We start from the raw sequence: 17520 nt of genomic DNA, 5'->3' as shown, positions 1-17520 counted from the left end.
TCTTAGAGTCCAAGAAGGGTGAGGAGGGTATTCCCAAGGAGGAATGGCCCAGTGTAGAATGTCAGGGACCAAGTGGGAAATAGAAGGCAAACTGTGGAAGCATGGCTTATTGCACGTATTGGAGCCCTAGGCAGGTGGAACCCAGGAAGAGAACATCTACCCAAATCCAAATCCTGTGCCACTGATAGGATGCAATGAGAAGAACAAAACAGAATCACATCTGTGGTCTTTCTAACAAAAATGCATAATGTGAACAAGCCCAAAGTGAGAGATATTCTAATTAAACTTGCCCAATCTTCATGTCAAGGTCATAAAATTTTTTAAAGGCTAAGGAATTGTTCCAGACTGAAGGATATCAAGGAGACATGACAGCCAATTGCAACATGTGGTCTGGACTTGATCTTTTTGCCAGAACATTATTGGGAAAACTGAAGAAACTTGAATTGAGCCTGAGGATTTTATCTACAGGAAATACACCAATAATATTCAGGGATGATGAGGTATCATGTCAACAACTTACTCTCAAATTGTTCAGTAAAAAAAGTACTTTGTACTGTACTTGCAACACTTCTATAAGTTTGAGACTTTTTTAAAAATTTAATTTAATTTTTTTTAAGATAATTTATTATACATACATGTGGGGTACAACGTTGATTTTCAATAACATGTACAACGTGTGATAGTTAGATCAGGATAGTTAGCTTATTCATTACAATACACAATTACAATATGCAATCATTCTTTGGGTCTGTTGACCAATTCCTCATAAAACATGTTGAATAAAAGAGAATTGACTGAAGCAAAAATAAATTATATCTTAGAGTTTATAAATACATAGAAACAAAATGCATGACAATAACAGAACAAAGCACAAGAAGGAGAAAAGAAAGGCATACTCTTGTTAGGTTCTTACATTATGTGTAAAGTGATATAAAATTATTTGAAGGTAATCTGCGCTATCTTAAAAATGCATATTATAAACCCTAGAACAGACACTGATAAAGTAAACAAAGAAAGATTAGCACTCAAAGGCATAGGAGTTGACAAAAAATAAATAGATGCATAAGTGTAGGAAGGGATGTGATATGGCTTAGAAAAACTACTAAGAATGACAAATTAATATGACATAAAAAGATAAATAATTAAGGCAATAGTGATAGACTTTATTACATAAAGCTTTAAATTTTCTGTCATAAAAAGACTCCACAGGCAAAACTTAACACAAACATTAAGAGTGGTGGAAAAAAATTTCCAAATATATTCCAGATAAAGGGCTAATATTGCCACTATATAAAAAGCTATTACAAACCAGTAAGAAAATTATAGGAATCACAATTCTAAAACATACAACATAATGGGCAAAAGTATCCTTATCCTGAACTCCATGTTATACATAAAGAGAAAGATTATATTATATAATGTTTAATGAATTTATACAAACCTGTAATATTGCTTTTTCAGGTAACAGTGAAATGTCACATTCTGGAGTGTCACCTAGTAGAGCAACCTCAGATAAATTATAGTCTTCAGCAGCTGCTTTGAGTTTTAACTTATTTTTCCATTTTTTCCATTGAAGTTCATGTTTTAACATCTGCAATTAAAATAATTTAGAAATTCCATGGAATTGTTGTAAGGGTCAATTGAGATAACAGATATAAAGGCACAGTGTTTGACACGATGATAACACCAATTAAACATTATTTATTATTATCATCAATATTGTTATATAAATCGTAATTTCCCATATGCACATTTAATATTCTCTGAACCACCAAAGCATTATAGATCATTCCATTCGTTTTCATAAAACATTGGCACAGGCAGCCACCCTGAAGATCTGGTTTAGTTTCCTCTTTTATAAACGAGAAAGCTGAGGCCCACAAACTCAAGCTTCTGGTGATGATAGAACTGATATTTGGGGCATGGAAGAGATGCATTTAACACAGAGATAACAAACAAAAGAGGAGTCAGAAGGAAAGTATTTGGGGACATGCCTGATTTAACTGTTGATACCTTCCTGAAAACTGTGTAATAAATAAAAAGCTCTAAGAATAAATAAGTATTTCACTCATACACACACACAGACAATATTGGTGTAACATATGTACACATGCACACATATGACAGCCTAAGGATGAGCACACTTTGGAGAACTAGTACACACCAGGTTTTCCCTGCCTCTGCTCCCAGCACACACCTGCCACCCCCACTTCAACCAAGTGAATGCAGAATGATTGACAGGCCAAGAGATCATATAACTAGAGGAAAAGATTTTCTCTAAACACCCAATTAAGTACAATAAATGTATATATTAAGGATAATATTATGTTACATATAATATACATTATATGTATTAATATATATCAACTAGTACATGCAAAACATTATGCTCAGTGTATGGGGAAGATTAAGAGAATAATGCCTGCTCTCAGGGACATTCAGCTTAAGGGGGCCAGGGTCATGTACGATTACCTATTTCACCACTAGAGAATCAGTGATCAGGCACAGAGGCAGTGATGGAAACACCAGTGTAGTACACAAAGCGCTGGAAGGCACTGAAAGAGCAGGCAAAAACAGTGGAACCCAAAGTAGAACTGTTTAGCTGGCAACATTGAAAAGGTAGTCCACAAAAAGCAAAGGCTGGAGGACAGCCTCCAGGAACACCAGCTCAGTACATGTGTATTATCGACTTCTAGAAAGCAGGAACTATGCTTTATGCATCTCAGTATCCTTTGCAGGCTCTAGCACTGTCTCAAGTACTATGTGGGTAATGAATGAATCTTCTCATATCCTTGCTGCATGTATGGCATTGTCAGTCTCAACATCTGAACCAATTTTGGGTGAGTGGGGACGATGACCCTGCCCTCCATGTGGCAACCACAAAGGGGGAGAATTAATTTCATCCAAGTTTCTCTTTCCTATTTATCTCAACTTTGTATTTCAAAAAATACTAATAAAATGTTGCCTATTAAATAATGTAACTACAAAAACTTTCTAGCATGTTTCTATGTCTGATGGTAGCATGAAGTTACTCTGAACATTCTAAAACAATATTAAATAACAATATAGAAATAATTTAAGCAAACTAGAGTATTTTTAGGAATAATTCTTTACGTTTAGCAATTTAGTGATTTAAAAATTCATTTAGTATTGAAATTGTAATTTACTAAATGTTAAAAAAATAAATAAATAGCAATTTAACCTTATCTCAAAAAACAAACAAACCTATTCAGTCTTTATCATCTTTTTCTATTTAGATCTCTACCTATCCATCTGAATATTTGTTTAAACAAAATTCTTAGTTTCTTCATCAATAAATTTAAACAAAATGTTAAAAGATTTTTTTTATGTTCTTAGTTCAAATGAAATAGAAATTATTAGGAAACATTTGAGATAGCTGAGGTGAAATTTAAATTATTAAGTGAAAAGAACAAGGACCCCATCAAAAAGTACATAATATTCAGGATTTTAGCATTTTCTACACATAGCGTTATTATCTGAGGTAAAACGAATATAACTGGAAAATTCAGATTCTTAAAAAGTTGTTTCTGATTTACCATACCAGCTCATATTCTCTCTTTTTATTCTGACATCTTGCTTTGTCCCTCCATTTTGTTAGGAAAATTGTTAGCTTGCTATAGTAGAACATCTTTTGTATCCGGAATAGCATATCTGAAGAAAAATTTATTAGACAACTGTATATAGTGAAAGCTATTTCCAAAAAATAAAATGATTTAATATTCTGTCATGTTTATAATATGAACAGGTGTCTGCATCTGATAATTTTTGTTTGGTTTTAATTGTACCTTAAAGTAATTACTTTTGACAGCATTAGATAATACTACTTAGACTTCATTAAACAGTAAACATCTCCTTTGCCCTTAGAAATTAAGATGCAATATATGCAATAAAAATGTCAAGACATATATGATGGAACCAGGAGGAACTTCTGCCTGTAGGGAAAAGGTAAGTAAGAATTACGCCAAAGCTGCAAGGGAGCTGCATGGCCCTTGCAGGCCATGAGCCCAGTATGGGGAGCTGCTGGGAGCCCATGTGACTACATTAGTCCAGGGAGGGAGGTCACACTGAGTCCCCCCATACCCAAGGCCCCGGGATTCCACAGCATGTTGCCATTTGGGGATTGGAGCCAAAATCTGAGTGCATCTTGCCCTGAAGCCCAATAGCCCCAGCACCTCCATAGCCCTAAGGCTTCTTCATCACACCAGGACTCTAACACTTGAGTCCACACAGTGCCCTGTGCCTTGGGAACAGGTGGTCCAGCACAGTGTTGAGGCCACCCAGGACAGAGGGAGCGGGTGTGTGCACTTTCTGGAGCCAGACAGCCAATCAATTGGGGGCTTCTGCCACTGCTTCAGCAACATCACCTGAAGAGTTGGAGAATGATGCAACATCTCTCTTGGGGGCTCAGGGGCCTACCCACAGCCACAGCAGCCTCACCTAAAGTGGTCTATTCTAGCTGAGCAGCTGCAGAGCACCCCAGCATTTCTCCTGGGGCTGCAGGGTCCTACCCACAACCTGAACAACCTTCTCCAGAATGGCCCAATCCAGCTGAGGAACTGAGGAGTGACTCAGCATTCCTCTGGGGCAACAGGGTACACCCGCAATCACAACAACCTCACCCAGAGTGGCTCACTCCAACAGTGGTGCTACAGAATGATTCAGTGCCTTTCTTGAGGGTGCAGGGCCCTGCCTATGACCCCAGAAACCTCATATAGAGCACCTCACTTCAACAGTGAAGATAGAGAGCACCTCAGTTTATCTTGTGAGTATATGGGGTCCTGAATGCACCCCAGTAATCCTGCCCAAGGTCACCTATTTAAGCTGAGGAGCTGCAGAGTACCCCAGTGCCTCTACTGGGGGCACAGGATCCTGGCTGGGGCACCAGTGAGTCTGACCAGGATCACCCACTCCAGCTGTCTTCAGAGCATCCCAACACTTCTCCCAAGAGCTCAAGACTTGTCTACAACCCATCACCCAGCCCAGTGTTGGCCACTTCAGCAAGTACCTGCCAAGTGCCCCAATGTCTAGGCCATGGGACACTCACAAACAACTCCAACATTAAATACAGCCAAAGAAATCACACAAAGATTACACTACTGAGCTCACTGGAACCAAACCTGAAACACCCTACCTGACTGACTACAGAACACATCAATAGGAGAGAGTATCTCCCTTCAAAAGCTAGTCCAGAGTGTTAGAAGTGACTGTTCCATATAAGAACCATGAAAAAGCAAGGAAACATGACATTCCCAAAGGAATACAATAATTCTCCACTACCAGACTCCAAAGAAAAGAAAATCTATGATACTCCTGAAAAGGAATTCCAAAAAATAATCTTTAGGAAACTCAATGAGATGCAAGAAAATACAAATAGATGACACAACAAAATAAGTGAAACAATTCAGGATCTGAAGGAGAAATTTGACAGAGATAGATATCATAAAAAAGAACCAAGCAGAAATCTTGAAACTAAAGAATTCATTAACTGAAACAAAAGTATACAACTGAGAGCTTAAGCAACAGGCTAGAGCAAGCAAAAGAAAGAATTTCTTATCTTAAAGATAGGTTTTCTTTTGAAACAATGCAGTAAGACAAAAGAAAAAAGAATAAAATGAGGAAGAAAGCTTATAATATCTATCAGACAACTTTAAGCATACAAACATCAGTGTTATGGTTGTTCCAGAAAAGGAAAAGAAGGGAAAAGGCATCAAACCTATTTAACAAATTAAAAGCTGAAAAATTCCCAAGTATTGGGAGAGATATGGACTTCCAGGTCCAAGAGGCTCCAATATCCTCAAATATATTTAGTCCAAAAAAGTCCTCTCAGAAACATATTTTATTCAAATTTTCAAAAGTCAAAGACAAAGAGAAAATTCTAAAAACAGCAAGAAAAAAGTGTCAAGTCACCTATAAAGGAATCCCCATCAGACTAACTGCAGATTTCTCACTAAAAACCTTACAGGCTAGGAGAGAGTAGAATGACATTCAAAGTGCTGAAAGAAAAATACTGCCAGCCAAGAAACTATCACAAGCAAAGCTATCCTTTAAAAATGAAGGAGAAATAGTGTATTCCCCAGACAAACAAAAACTGAAGTAATTCACCACCACAATACTAACCCTACAAGAAATCCTTAAGGGAGTCCTAATCTGGAAGCAAAAGAATGATAGCTACCATCATGTTAACACAAAGGAGTAAAATTCACTGGAAGAGCAGATATGCAAACAAGAAGGAGAAAGAATGTATATCTTATCCCTACCAAAAACCACCAAACAGCAACGACAAACAATAAAAGAGAAAGAAACCAAAGATATATAAAACTATCATTAAAAATTAATAAAATGTCAAGAGTAAGGCAATACCTTTCAATAACAATCTTGAATGTAAATGGATGAAAAGCTCCATTCAAAAGATACAGGCTGGATGAATAAATTTTTTTTAAAAAGACCCAATTATATGCTCTCTGCAAGAAACTCACTTCACCTGTAAAAACACACATAGACTAATAGTAAAGGGATGCAAAAATATATTTCACACAAATGGAAACTAAAAATGAACAGGAGTTGCTACACTTATATTGGATAAAATTGACTTTAAACCAAAAACTATTAAAAAAAAGACAAAGAAGGGCATGATATAATGATAAAGGGATCAATTCAGCAAGAGGCTACAACAGTTATGAATATACATGCAGCCAACATCAGTACACCCAAATATATAAAGCAAATATTGCATCTAAATGGAGTGATAAACCCAATATGATAATATTTAGGAGCTTCAACACCCCTCTTTCACCATTTGACAAATCAGCTAGACAGAAAAATCAACAAAGAAACATAGGATTTAAACCGCACTAGAATACAAATGGACTTAACAGACATTTATAGGACATTTCATCCAACAACTGCAGAATATACTCTCATCAGCACACAAGATTTTTCTGACAACCTTAGGCATACAAACATCTGTATTATGGGTGTACCAGAAGGGGGAGAAAAAGGAAAAGGCATTGAAAACCTGTTTAATGAAACGATAGCTGAAAAATTCCCAAATATTGGGAGAGATAAGGTCTTACAGATCCAAGAAGATGAAAGATCCCCAAACAGATTAAATCCAAAAAGGACCTTATGGAGACACGTTATAGTCAAATTTTCAAAAGTCAAAGACAAAAAAATAATACTAAAAACAGCAAGAGAAAAGCATCAAATCACCTATAAGGGAATCCCCATCAGGCTAACAGCAGACTTCTCAACAGAAAACCAACAGGCCAGGAGAGAGTGGGATGACATATTCAGAATACTAAAAGAAAAAGACGCCAACCAAGAATACTATCTCCAGCAAAGTCTTCCTTCAGAAATGAAGAAGAAATAGTATATTTCCTAGACAAACAAAAACTATGGGAATTCACCACTACAAGACCAACCCTTCAACAAATCCTCAAGGGAATCCTGCATCTGGAATCAAAAGAGCAAAATATATCACCATAAATCCACAAGAAAGAATAAAAACTTCTAATAAAACAGATACAAAAATGAGAACGAGAAAGGAAATTTATCTTATCACTACAACAAAACATCAAACAACAAAGATAAACAATAAAAGGGAAAAAAAGGAACAAAAGAAATACAAAACAACCATAAAGAAAGTAATAAAATGGCAGAAATAGAATAAGGCAATACCTTTCAATAACAACCCTGAATTTAAATGGATTAAATTCCCCACTTGAAAGATAGACTGACTGGATGGATTAAAAAACTAGACCCAACTATGTGCTACCTGCAAGAAACTCACTTCACCAATAAAGACATACATAGACTATTAGTGAAGGGATAGAAAAAGAAATTCCACACAAATAGAAACCAAAACCAACCAGGAATTGCCACACTTACATCACATAAAATAGACTTCAAACCAAGAACTATAAAAAGAGACAAAGAAAGATATTATATAATCCTAAAAGCATCAATGCAGCAAGAAGATATAACAATCATCAGAGTGAAAAGACAACTGATAGAATGGGAGAAAATATTTGCAAACTATACATCCAACAAGGGATTAATATCCAGAATATACAAGGAACTCAAACAGCTTAACAGTAAGAAAACAAATAAGCAGATTAAAAAACGGACAAAGGAGCTGAATAGACATCTCTCAGAGAAAGACATATAAATATGTGACAATTATATGGAAAAATGCTCAACATCACATCACAGATCACCGGGGAAATGAAAATCAAAACCACTTTGAGATATCTCACCCCAGTTAGACTGGCTATTATCAAAAAGACAGAGAATAACAAATGCTGGTGAGGTTGCAGAGAAAGGAGAGCCCTTATACACTGTTGGTGGGACTGTATATTAGTACAGCCATTAAGGAAAACAATATGGAGGTTTCTCAAACAACTATAAACAGAACTACCATATGATCCAGTAATCCCACTACTGGATATATACCCAAAGGAATGGAAATCATCATGTCAATGGGATACCTGCACTCCCATGTTTATCACAGCTCTATTTACAATATCTGAGATGTAGAATCAACCTAAATGTCCGTCAGTGGATGACTGGATAAAGAAAATGTGGTATACATGCACAACAGAATACTACTCATCCGTAAAAAAGAATGAAATTCTGCTATTCCCAGCAACATGGATAAGCTTGGAGAAAATTATGTTAAGTGAAACAAGCCAGGCATAGAAAGAGAAACACCTCATATCCTCACTTGTAAAGTGAAGTGGGTGCAGAGAGAGAGAGAGATAAAAGAAACAACAATCCTAATAGTGCATTGAACTTTCAGAAGGACAGAACAGAACTGTGGTTACTACAGGTAGGAAAGGGAGAGGGAGAGAAGAGTTAGTGGGAAATTGGTTAATGGACACAAGGAATGATTATGTTTTGTGATGACAAGCATGCTAAATATCCTGGCTTGATCATCATGTGCTGTACGCAAGTATTGATATTCAACTCTGTACCCCACAAATATATTTAATCAATATTTTCAATTACAAAATAAAATTGTACTTGTTTGCATTAAAAAGATGGAATCAAAAAATTCCTTGAAACAAATGAAAATAGAAGCATATCATACCAAAACCTATGGGATACTGCAAAAGCAGTACTAAAAGGGAAGTTTATCGCAATAAGTGTTTACTTCAAAAAAATAGAAAGATTTCAAATAAATAACCTAATGTTGTACCTCAAGAAACTAGAAAAACAAGAACAATCCAATCCCAAAACTAATAGATGAAAAATAATAAAGATCAGAGCAGAAATAAGTGAAATAGAGACAAAAAAAATTACTAAAAGATCAATGAAACAAAAAGTTGTTTTTTTGAGAAGATAAACAAAATTGACAAACCATTAGCTAGACTAAGGGAAAAAGAGAGAAGATCCAAATAATGAAAATCAGAAATGAAATAGAAACATTACAACTCACACACAGTAATACAAAGAATTGTTACAAACTATATGACAACAAACTGAGAAATATAACAAATGGATAAATTTCTGTACACATACAACCTACCAAGACTGAACCAAGAAGAAACAGAAAACATGAACAGACTAATAATAAGTAAAGAGATTGAATTAGTAATCAGGAGTCTCCCAACAAAGAAAATCCTAGGACTGAATGCCTTCACTGCTAAATTCTACCCAATTATTAAAGAAGAGCTAATACCGTTTCTTCACCAACTATTCCAAAAAAATAGAAGCATTCCTTCTGTGAGGCCAGCATCATAATGATACAAAAATCAGGCAAGTACACAACAACAACAACAAAAAACTACAGGCCAATATCCCCGATGAACTTAGATGCAAAAATTCTCAATAAAATACATGCAAACAGAATTCAACAGCACATCAAAAAGATTATCCACGTGAACAAGTGGGATTTATCCCAAGAATGAAAGGATGGTTCAACATACATAAACCAGCAAATTTTATAAACTCTATGTCAACAAAAACCATATGATTATCCCAAGAGATGCAGAAAAAGCACTTGATAAAATTCAGTATCTCTTTATGATAAAAAACTCACAACAAATTAGGTATAGAAGAAAAGTATCTCAACACAATAAGGCCATATATAACAAATCCACAGCTAATATCATCCTAAACAAGGAAAAGTTAATGGCTTTTCATCTAAGAACAGAAACAAGACAAGGATGCCCACTCTCACCACTCTTACTCAACATAGTACTGGAAGTTCTAGCCAGAGAAATTAGGCATGAGAAAGAAATAAAGGGGATACAAATTGGAAAAGAGGAGATCAAATTGCCTCTGTTTGCAGATGACATGATTTTATATAGAGAAAAATCTAAAGACTCCACCAAAAAACTCTTAGAACTGATAAACAAATTCAGTAAAGTTTCAGGACACAAAATCAACATACAAAAATCAACAGCATTTCTATACACCAACAATAAACTAGCAGAAAAAGCAATCAAGAAAGCAATGCCATGTACAATAACAACAACTAAAAATAAAATATCTAGGTATAAATTTAACCAAGGAGGTGAAAGATGTCTACAATGAAAACTATAAGACACTGATGAAGGAAATTAAAGAGGACACATAAAAATGGAAAGCCATTCCATGTTTGTGGATAGAAAGAATCAGTATTGCCAAAATGACCATACTACCCAAAGTGATCTATTCAATACAACCCTTACCAAAATACCAATGACATTCTTCACACAAATAGAAAAAACAACCCTAAAACTAATCTAGAACCACAAAAAAACCTGGATAGTCAAAGCAATCCTCAGTAAAAAGAATAAAGCTGGAGGCATTATACCACCTGACTTCAAAATATATACTACAAAGGTAAAGTAACCAAAACAGCATGGTACTGGCATAAAAACAGACACATGGACCAATGGAACAGAACAGAGAATCCAGAAATAAATTCATGTGTTTACAGCCAACTGATCTTTGATAAAAGTGCCAAGAATATACATTGGGAAAAGGACAGATTCTTCAATAAATGGTGCTGGGAAAACTGAAGATCCATATGCAGAAGAAAGAAACTAGACTCCTGTCTCTCACCATTTATCAAAACAAACACAAAATGGATTAAAGATTTAAATATAAGGTTTGAAACCATAAAACTATGTGAAACATGAAAAACCAGAAGAAAAGATGTGTGAAACATTCCAAGACATGGGTTTTGGCAAAAATTTTATGGGGAAGACTTCTAAAGCACAGGCAATAAAAGCAGAATGGGAGAAAATATTTGCAAACTATGCACCGGACAGGGGATTAATATCCAGAATATACAGGAACTTAACAGCAAAAGAACAAATAATACAATTAAAAAATGGCCAAAAGAGCTGAATACAAATTTCTCAAAGACATACAAATGGCCAGCAGGTTTATGAACAAATGTTCAACATCACTAATCACCAGGGAAATGCAAATCAAAACTACAATGAAATTTTGGGGGGAGGCAGGGCCAGACGGCTGACTAGAGGTGCCCAGAGTACGTTCCTCTCACAGCAAAGAACCAGTACAACTAACAGACAACTAAATATTGATGGGAGCATTTGTGGGAGAGTGCAGGAGCGCAACAGGACACTGGTGAGACCCGATCCCTGTGGAGCACCAAAGCTCAGGATGGCAGCATAGAAAGGAAAGAGAGGCTCACAGTCTCCGTCACCACGTCTCCGCCACTGGGACTGGTGCAGGACGGATTTTCGCTTGCAGGAAAAAAGTAGGCCAAGGGCCCACATCAACCCCCATCCTCACCACAGAGGCCTGCAGATCCTGCTGCAGGAGGATTGCACAGCCATTGTGAACCCTAAGACAAGTGTAGAGAGCTGCCTAGAATACATGCACTGCACTGCTTCAGAGAGCAGCATTTATTGTGCACTCCCCAACCCCCATCCTTGTGACCAAGTATGGTACCATCTTGAAACCAGAGCCACTGTGGGAGTGCACCCTGCTCTGGGGCCAGTAGCTACTGTGCTTTCCCAGCCTTAAGGTTCTGCCATCATAATAACACTCACGTAAGAGGCTACAATGCCCTGATGCCAGTGGCTTGAAACCTGGGCGCACAGCAGCTGTGACTCTAGTCCTGCAGTTTGGGAAGCCAACCCCAGGCCTGCTGAACTGATGCACCACCACATCCCCAACCAGAGATCAGACAGACAGACCTGCCTCTGGCAGATACCTCTATGCTCCCAACCCTGAAAAACAGCCCACAGTTCTCTACCCTAATAAACATATGCTTGGGCTGGTGGAAATAAAGTGCATCCACGTTCTTCCAGAGAAGCAACCAGGTGCTTTTGCCATCAGCAATTCCACGCAGCACTCTTACCCACCACCGTGAGAAGTGGCTGGCTGGGCCCCCTCTTAGCAGGCTGGCTTCCTGACCCAAGAAGCTGCTGGCCAGGCCCCTTCTCTGCAGCCCTGCCTTGAGGCCTTGCCTACAGCCTGAGAGGCAGCTATCTGGGCACCTTCTCGGTAGGCTGACTTCCCAACCTTGCCACTACCTGAGAAGCTGCTCGGCAACCCTTCCCTTGACAGGCCCGCTCCCGAACTGCCAAGGGAAGCACAACCTTGCACCTGGTCCCAAGAAGTGGCACAGTGGGCAGGCCACCAGCAGACCTACACCCAGCCAGCAAGCCAAAGTGTGTTCATGCCCCCAACTCAGAAACAGCCCCAGTTGTCACACACCTGAAAGACCCACCCCTGAGTCTTTGAACCATCACATGAACATGCATCTGAGTGAGAAACATTCTGGTTGTTGTGCCCCTAGCAGGCCTAAGCCCGGTCAGAGGAGGAACGCAGTGACTCTGCCACTGGCAAAACTGTCCCAGAGACCCTGACACATCACATGCCCACACACCCAACCTGATTCAGCAACCTCATCTCCAGTGAGCCAGCTCCCAAGAAGACTGACCCACAGGGAGCACAGCACACTCCATTTTCACTACAGAGCTCACAGTCCATCCAGAATATAAATTTTGGACATAGTTATTACCTGCTATTACAACCCTGTGAAGTTCTAGTCAGCCAATAACCAGCTCCTAATCCTTCATCACTTATGTCAAAACCTTCGGAGGGTCCACTCTGACTGAGGTACCAGTAACAGCCAGTCAAAAGGAAATGATTCTCTGGTATGCAGCTATAAACAAGCCATTATCTGGAGAGCTGCAAAAAATCTAAGCAAAAGGCCGGAGCTCTTTATTCCTACTCCTCAGATAACGTAGATGGACTGTTCATTCATTACAACCACCAAGGTCTTAAGTAAGACAAAATGACTTTTCTTTAAGTTTCCTCATAAACACATTAAATGAAATATTTGTAAATAATGCAGAACTCTCCACAAAAATAGTCAATTTTGGTACCTACCCGTAATATACCAGCTTTCAATTATATAAAAAAGATGATAGCAGGTCCTATTTATATTTATATTGATATAGACATACGCACAAATACATGTAGGATTTGATTTTAAATATGCCTGTTTTCTATTACAGTAAAAATCCTTTAGACAAATCTAAGAATTTTAAAATAGTGTCTCTACCTTCATTTCGTGACAATTCTCTAAACATAAAAATAAGAATGAGTACTCTAAGTATACAAACTATGCTTAACTGTTAGTCTTTTTTATTCTTGGAATAAATCGATACAAAAACTAATTGCTACTATGTAAAGACCTACCTGCAAGTTTTTCTTTTTGACTTTCTGCATAAGAGTGCCAGGGATAAAATACAACTTTTTGAAGTTTGAAATTATAATGTGCCACCGCTGTTTTCATTTTTTCAGCCAGGATGTCATCTTCGCTTACATGAGTTATTGCTGTGTCTCTCCAAGTGCTGCAGGCAGAAAACACAGAAAAATAATATTTTGATGTTAGGGCAATATATCAGTAAATAAATTAAGAGGAACAAGAAGTGATGCCTCCTTAATCCCCTCAAAAACCACAGCATAGGAAAAAACTTCTACAAATTGGGTATGACCAGAAGAATTCCTGATAGTTATAGAGGAAAACAGAGATTATATGACAGTCATATCTCTTTTCAGATAAGATACAGAAATCATGGGATAAAGTCATGTTGTCATAACTTCAATTTACCAAAAGAATCATACTAACGATGATTTAAAAAAAAAAAAAAAAGAGGAATCTAAGTTCCAAAACATATCTGGCCCCAAAGATTTCAGATATGTGGATTGTGGACCTGTACTTTCAATTTTGAAGGTTTATTTTTTTTAAAAAAAAGACAAAGGTATACTTGAAGAAGTAAAGAACATATTTTAACTAAATAAAAGCTGATTGGATATAAAAGAAATATATAATACAAAATGGTAGAAACATGATTAAATAGATAAAATCAGCACAACTGGCCAAAAGAGTTTTTCTTTGTATGGAGACTATCAAGAATAAAAACTTTCTTCTTCAAAGAGGAAGAAATAGTATATGAAAATCATGTTCTTACCAAAAATGGGTCTTTATTAAATGTCCAGTGTAAAAGGTACATGCTTTTGTCATCAATTCTGGAGTCATCTATAATAAGTAAATAATTGAAAAAACAAACGTTAGAAATAAATGGACTGCGCAGGCTACCTCTGGAAGACAGAAAATGAGAGCCACGGTCGCCACTGGGGAGGGGAATTGGGCAGTTGAGGGGCAGGAAAGGACTGAAAGAACTATATACCATATATATATTTTGGAATTTTATTGTGTATGCCTATTACCTATTTTTTTAAGGTTTAAATCACAGCTTAAAATTTTTCCATTGCATCTCACTTACTTTAAAGCATTTTTAAAGTAAGTATTATGGTATTGTTATTATTAGCTATATTTATAAGCGTGTAGAGTTGCAGGTCTGCTGGTCATTATTAAAACTGAATGAGTTTGCCTTCTCAAGGGTATAAAATGAAATTCTCTTTTCCAAAAAAAAAGAAAAAATGCATACAGCAATGCCTCCCTTACTAAGCAGGAATAGGAAAACCACATAAATTAGAAGTCTAAACTGTGAAATAGGCTTAAAGAGTTGCAAATTTATCTCTTATAACTATTCACAGTAACATGCGGGACAGCTGAGAACTCCTGAACTCATCTATATTATTTAATGAGTAAAGATATTACTATATTAACACATTTATTATATGCACATGGCTACTATTAAGTGCTAACGGTATAAGTCTTTCTCTTACTGTATTGCCACCCTGTTTACCATGTAGATATATAAACACATGTATGGACACATCGATTTGGTATAGAGCTACATTTGGTTCAAATCTATACCAACTGCTAGGAATTCTGAATTCTACTTTTCTGAGACAAATGTTTTTCTCCTTTGCACACTGTTGTAAATGCTCTGTTAAATTAACAGATACAGCATATACATGTCATTTGTGGCTTTATCATAGGCACACGAGAAAGGCCCATAGGCCTCCTGATATTCTACTCATGTTCAATTACATTGGAAAATCCTCATTTTTGATGGGGATTAAATGCAAATTACGCTTATGTGAGGGAAAACATAAATTATTGAAGTCATTCTTTGCTAAATTCAGATTTTTATAGGAGAAAGGAATCCAGATGAGCAAAGGAGAAATGGGGATATCTCAGCAGGGAGGATAAAACCAGGAAAGGGATGAGGTGGCAGAGGTAAAGACAAATTTCGTCTACATGACAGTTCTTCAGATCTACTGTAGGTCCCCAAAGTTCCTAAGCCTGATTTTCTTTAGAAGATATTGCCTAGAAAATGCTATATAAATATCTATAGTAAACAGTGTAAGTCATAAAAATACAAGTATATTACATGATCGAATTAATATAATTCAAAACATTATGGTAAAAATGATTGAAAAGAAAAATAATTCATCCAGTAATATTGGAACTCGAGTTTTTTTCCCTGATGATCAATTCTTCAAAACAGCATAAAAGTATTGTTTCTATTGTTGAAAGAAGTAGTTGAAGTCCTCATTAATTCATGGTGTATGGTGTGCCAGGAGAATTTGTCATTCTAATATTCCCTTTTTAAAAGTTTCTTTCCCTAAATTTTTATTTTAATTTCAAATGTTTTATTCTGCCAGCAAAAACCAAAACCAAAAACAAACAAACAAAACCCCTAACAATGAAAACCACCATGATTTTTCCTATTTTTGGCATCCTCTAGTTTTGTTCAAAGGGAAAAGCAGGTTTAAGAGAGCATCTCTAAGTACTGGCATGCAGTGGGGACTCCAGCCAGTAAAGCCTGTTCCCACTTGGAGGTGTGCATGTGCCAACTCCCCTGCAGCTCAGGGGAACATCTGGCATGTCCAACCACTGGACACTTGCCTGGACAACTTAGTCACATGGTATCACTTCCACCATCAATGTTTTCACCACTCTTGCTCCAGCAATGAGCTTTCCACCCTCCATAGTTGTTGTATATTGTTTAACTGCTTGTGATTGAAAATATTCTTTCTCTTTTTATTCCAGCTGGCAGTATTTTGCACAGAGGAGGAGCTCAACAAATATGTATGTATTGATTGACAGAATTAGAAAACTGCCTACATGTAGGTCCATTCTCTGCCATCTGACTGCTACAAACACAGGGGAAAGGATCTGGAAACAACTTTGTGGAAAGTCACCAGATAAAAAAGCAACTTAGTGTTGGCTACAGGGGATCTCAGAGTGAGAACCCTGGTTCCAGGCCCTCATATACCACTCACACCACAAGTGCTGCTGCCCCCAGACACCTGCTAGTTATAACTGAAGTCAGGGAGGAATGGAAGGTCCATCACAATACACCCTGAGAGTCCATTTAGTTATATTATAAGGTTAGTTTCAAGCATGGAAATAAAAGAAAAAATTCCATCATGGTAGATGGTTTCTAAAGTTAAAAAGTTAAAGAGTGGGAATGTCTAAACAATGAATTGGTTGTGAAAAAAATTTCCACTATTTAGTTAGAATTCGATACTATTTTCTTTAGGCTGGTGGCCTTTGTTCAGGGGCCAATTAGAATCACCTGTGAAACTTCTTTTAAAGTACCCCTGCTCGCTACCCTACCTTCCTTAGTCCCCCACCTATCTATATTGGTCCTCCATTCCCACCCTCTCTAGGAATTACTGCTATAATGAATCACTTTTACTACTGAGAGTAGGCCTTATCCCTCATGTACACTGGGGACAGAAAAAAGGGGTAAGGCCCACTGTTTTAAGCTGAGTTCCAACAGGATACAAGAGCACACTAGTTTTAAGGAAACATTTTTAATAGACTGGAAGAGAGATAAAAGGAAGTGAAATAGAAAACTGTTCTCTTTTTTAAAAGATACTGTATATAGCATAATTGCGACTCGGTCTTCAAAAATATTTGATTAGAAAAACTTCACACTTGTAGAGAAGTAGAATAAACAGCTAGTACCCAGTCTACAATTAACAGTCATCATTCTACTACTATACTTGCTTTTTCTATTTTGAAGTATATAAAGACATCATGACATTTCATCCCCCAAATCTTCTAATATCCATCTCCAAAAAATAAGCACATTTTCTTTGCAA

At 36.9% G+C, this 17520-nt stretch overlaps 1 protein-coding gene across 1 annotated transcript in view; it reads right to left on the bottom strand.

The window, feature by feature from the left end:
* Positions 1–17520, bottom strand: part of FBXL13 (F-box and leucine rich repeat protein 13) — a 242872-nt gene that overhangs the window by 201715 nt on the left and 23637 nt on the right. Inside the window, exons 4-7 of the mRNA XM_063101040.1 lie at positions 14466–14533; positions 13690–13844; positions 3563–3672; positions 1442–1591 (exon numbers count right to left, since the gene is read on the bottom strand). Coding sequence (XP_062957110.1) covers positions 1442–1591; positions 3563–3672; positions 13690–13844; positions 14466–14533 — 483 coding nt within the window. The remainder of the gene's footprint in view (positions 1–1441; positions 1592–3562; positions 3673–13689; positions 13845–14465; positions 14534–17520) is intronic.

This window comes from Cynocephalus volans, chromosome 6 (assembly GCF_027409185.1).
Source record: "Cynocephalus volans isolate mCynVol1 chromosome 6, mCynVol1.pri, whole genome shotgun sequence".
Lineage (NCBI taxonomy): Eukaryota > Metazoa > Chordata > Mammalia > Dermoptera > Cynocephalidae > Cynocephalus > Cynocephalus volans.
Note: the sequence above shows the minus strand (reverse complement) of the source record. Positions and strands in the feature narration are given on the sequence as shown.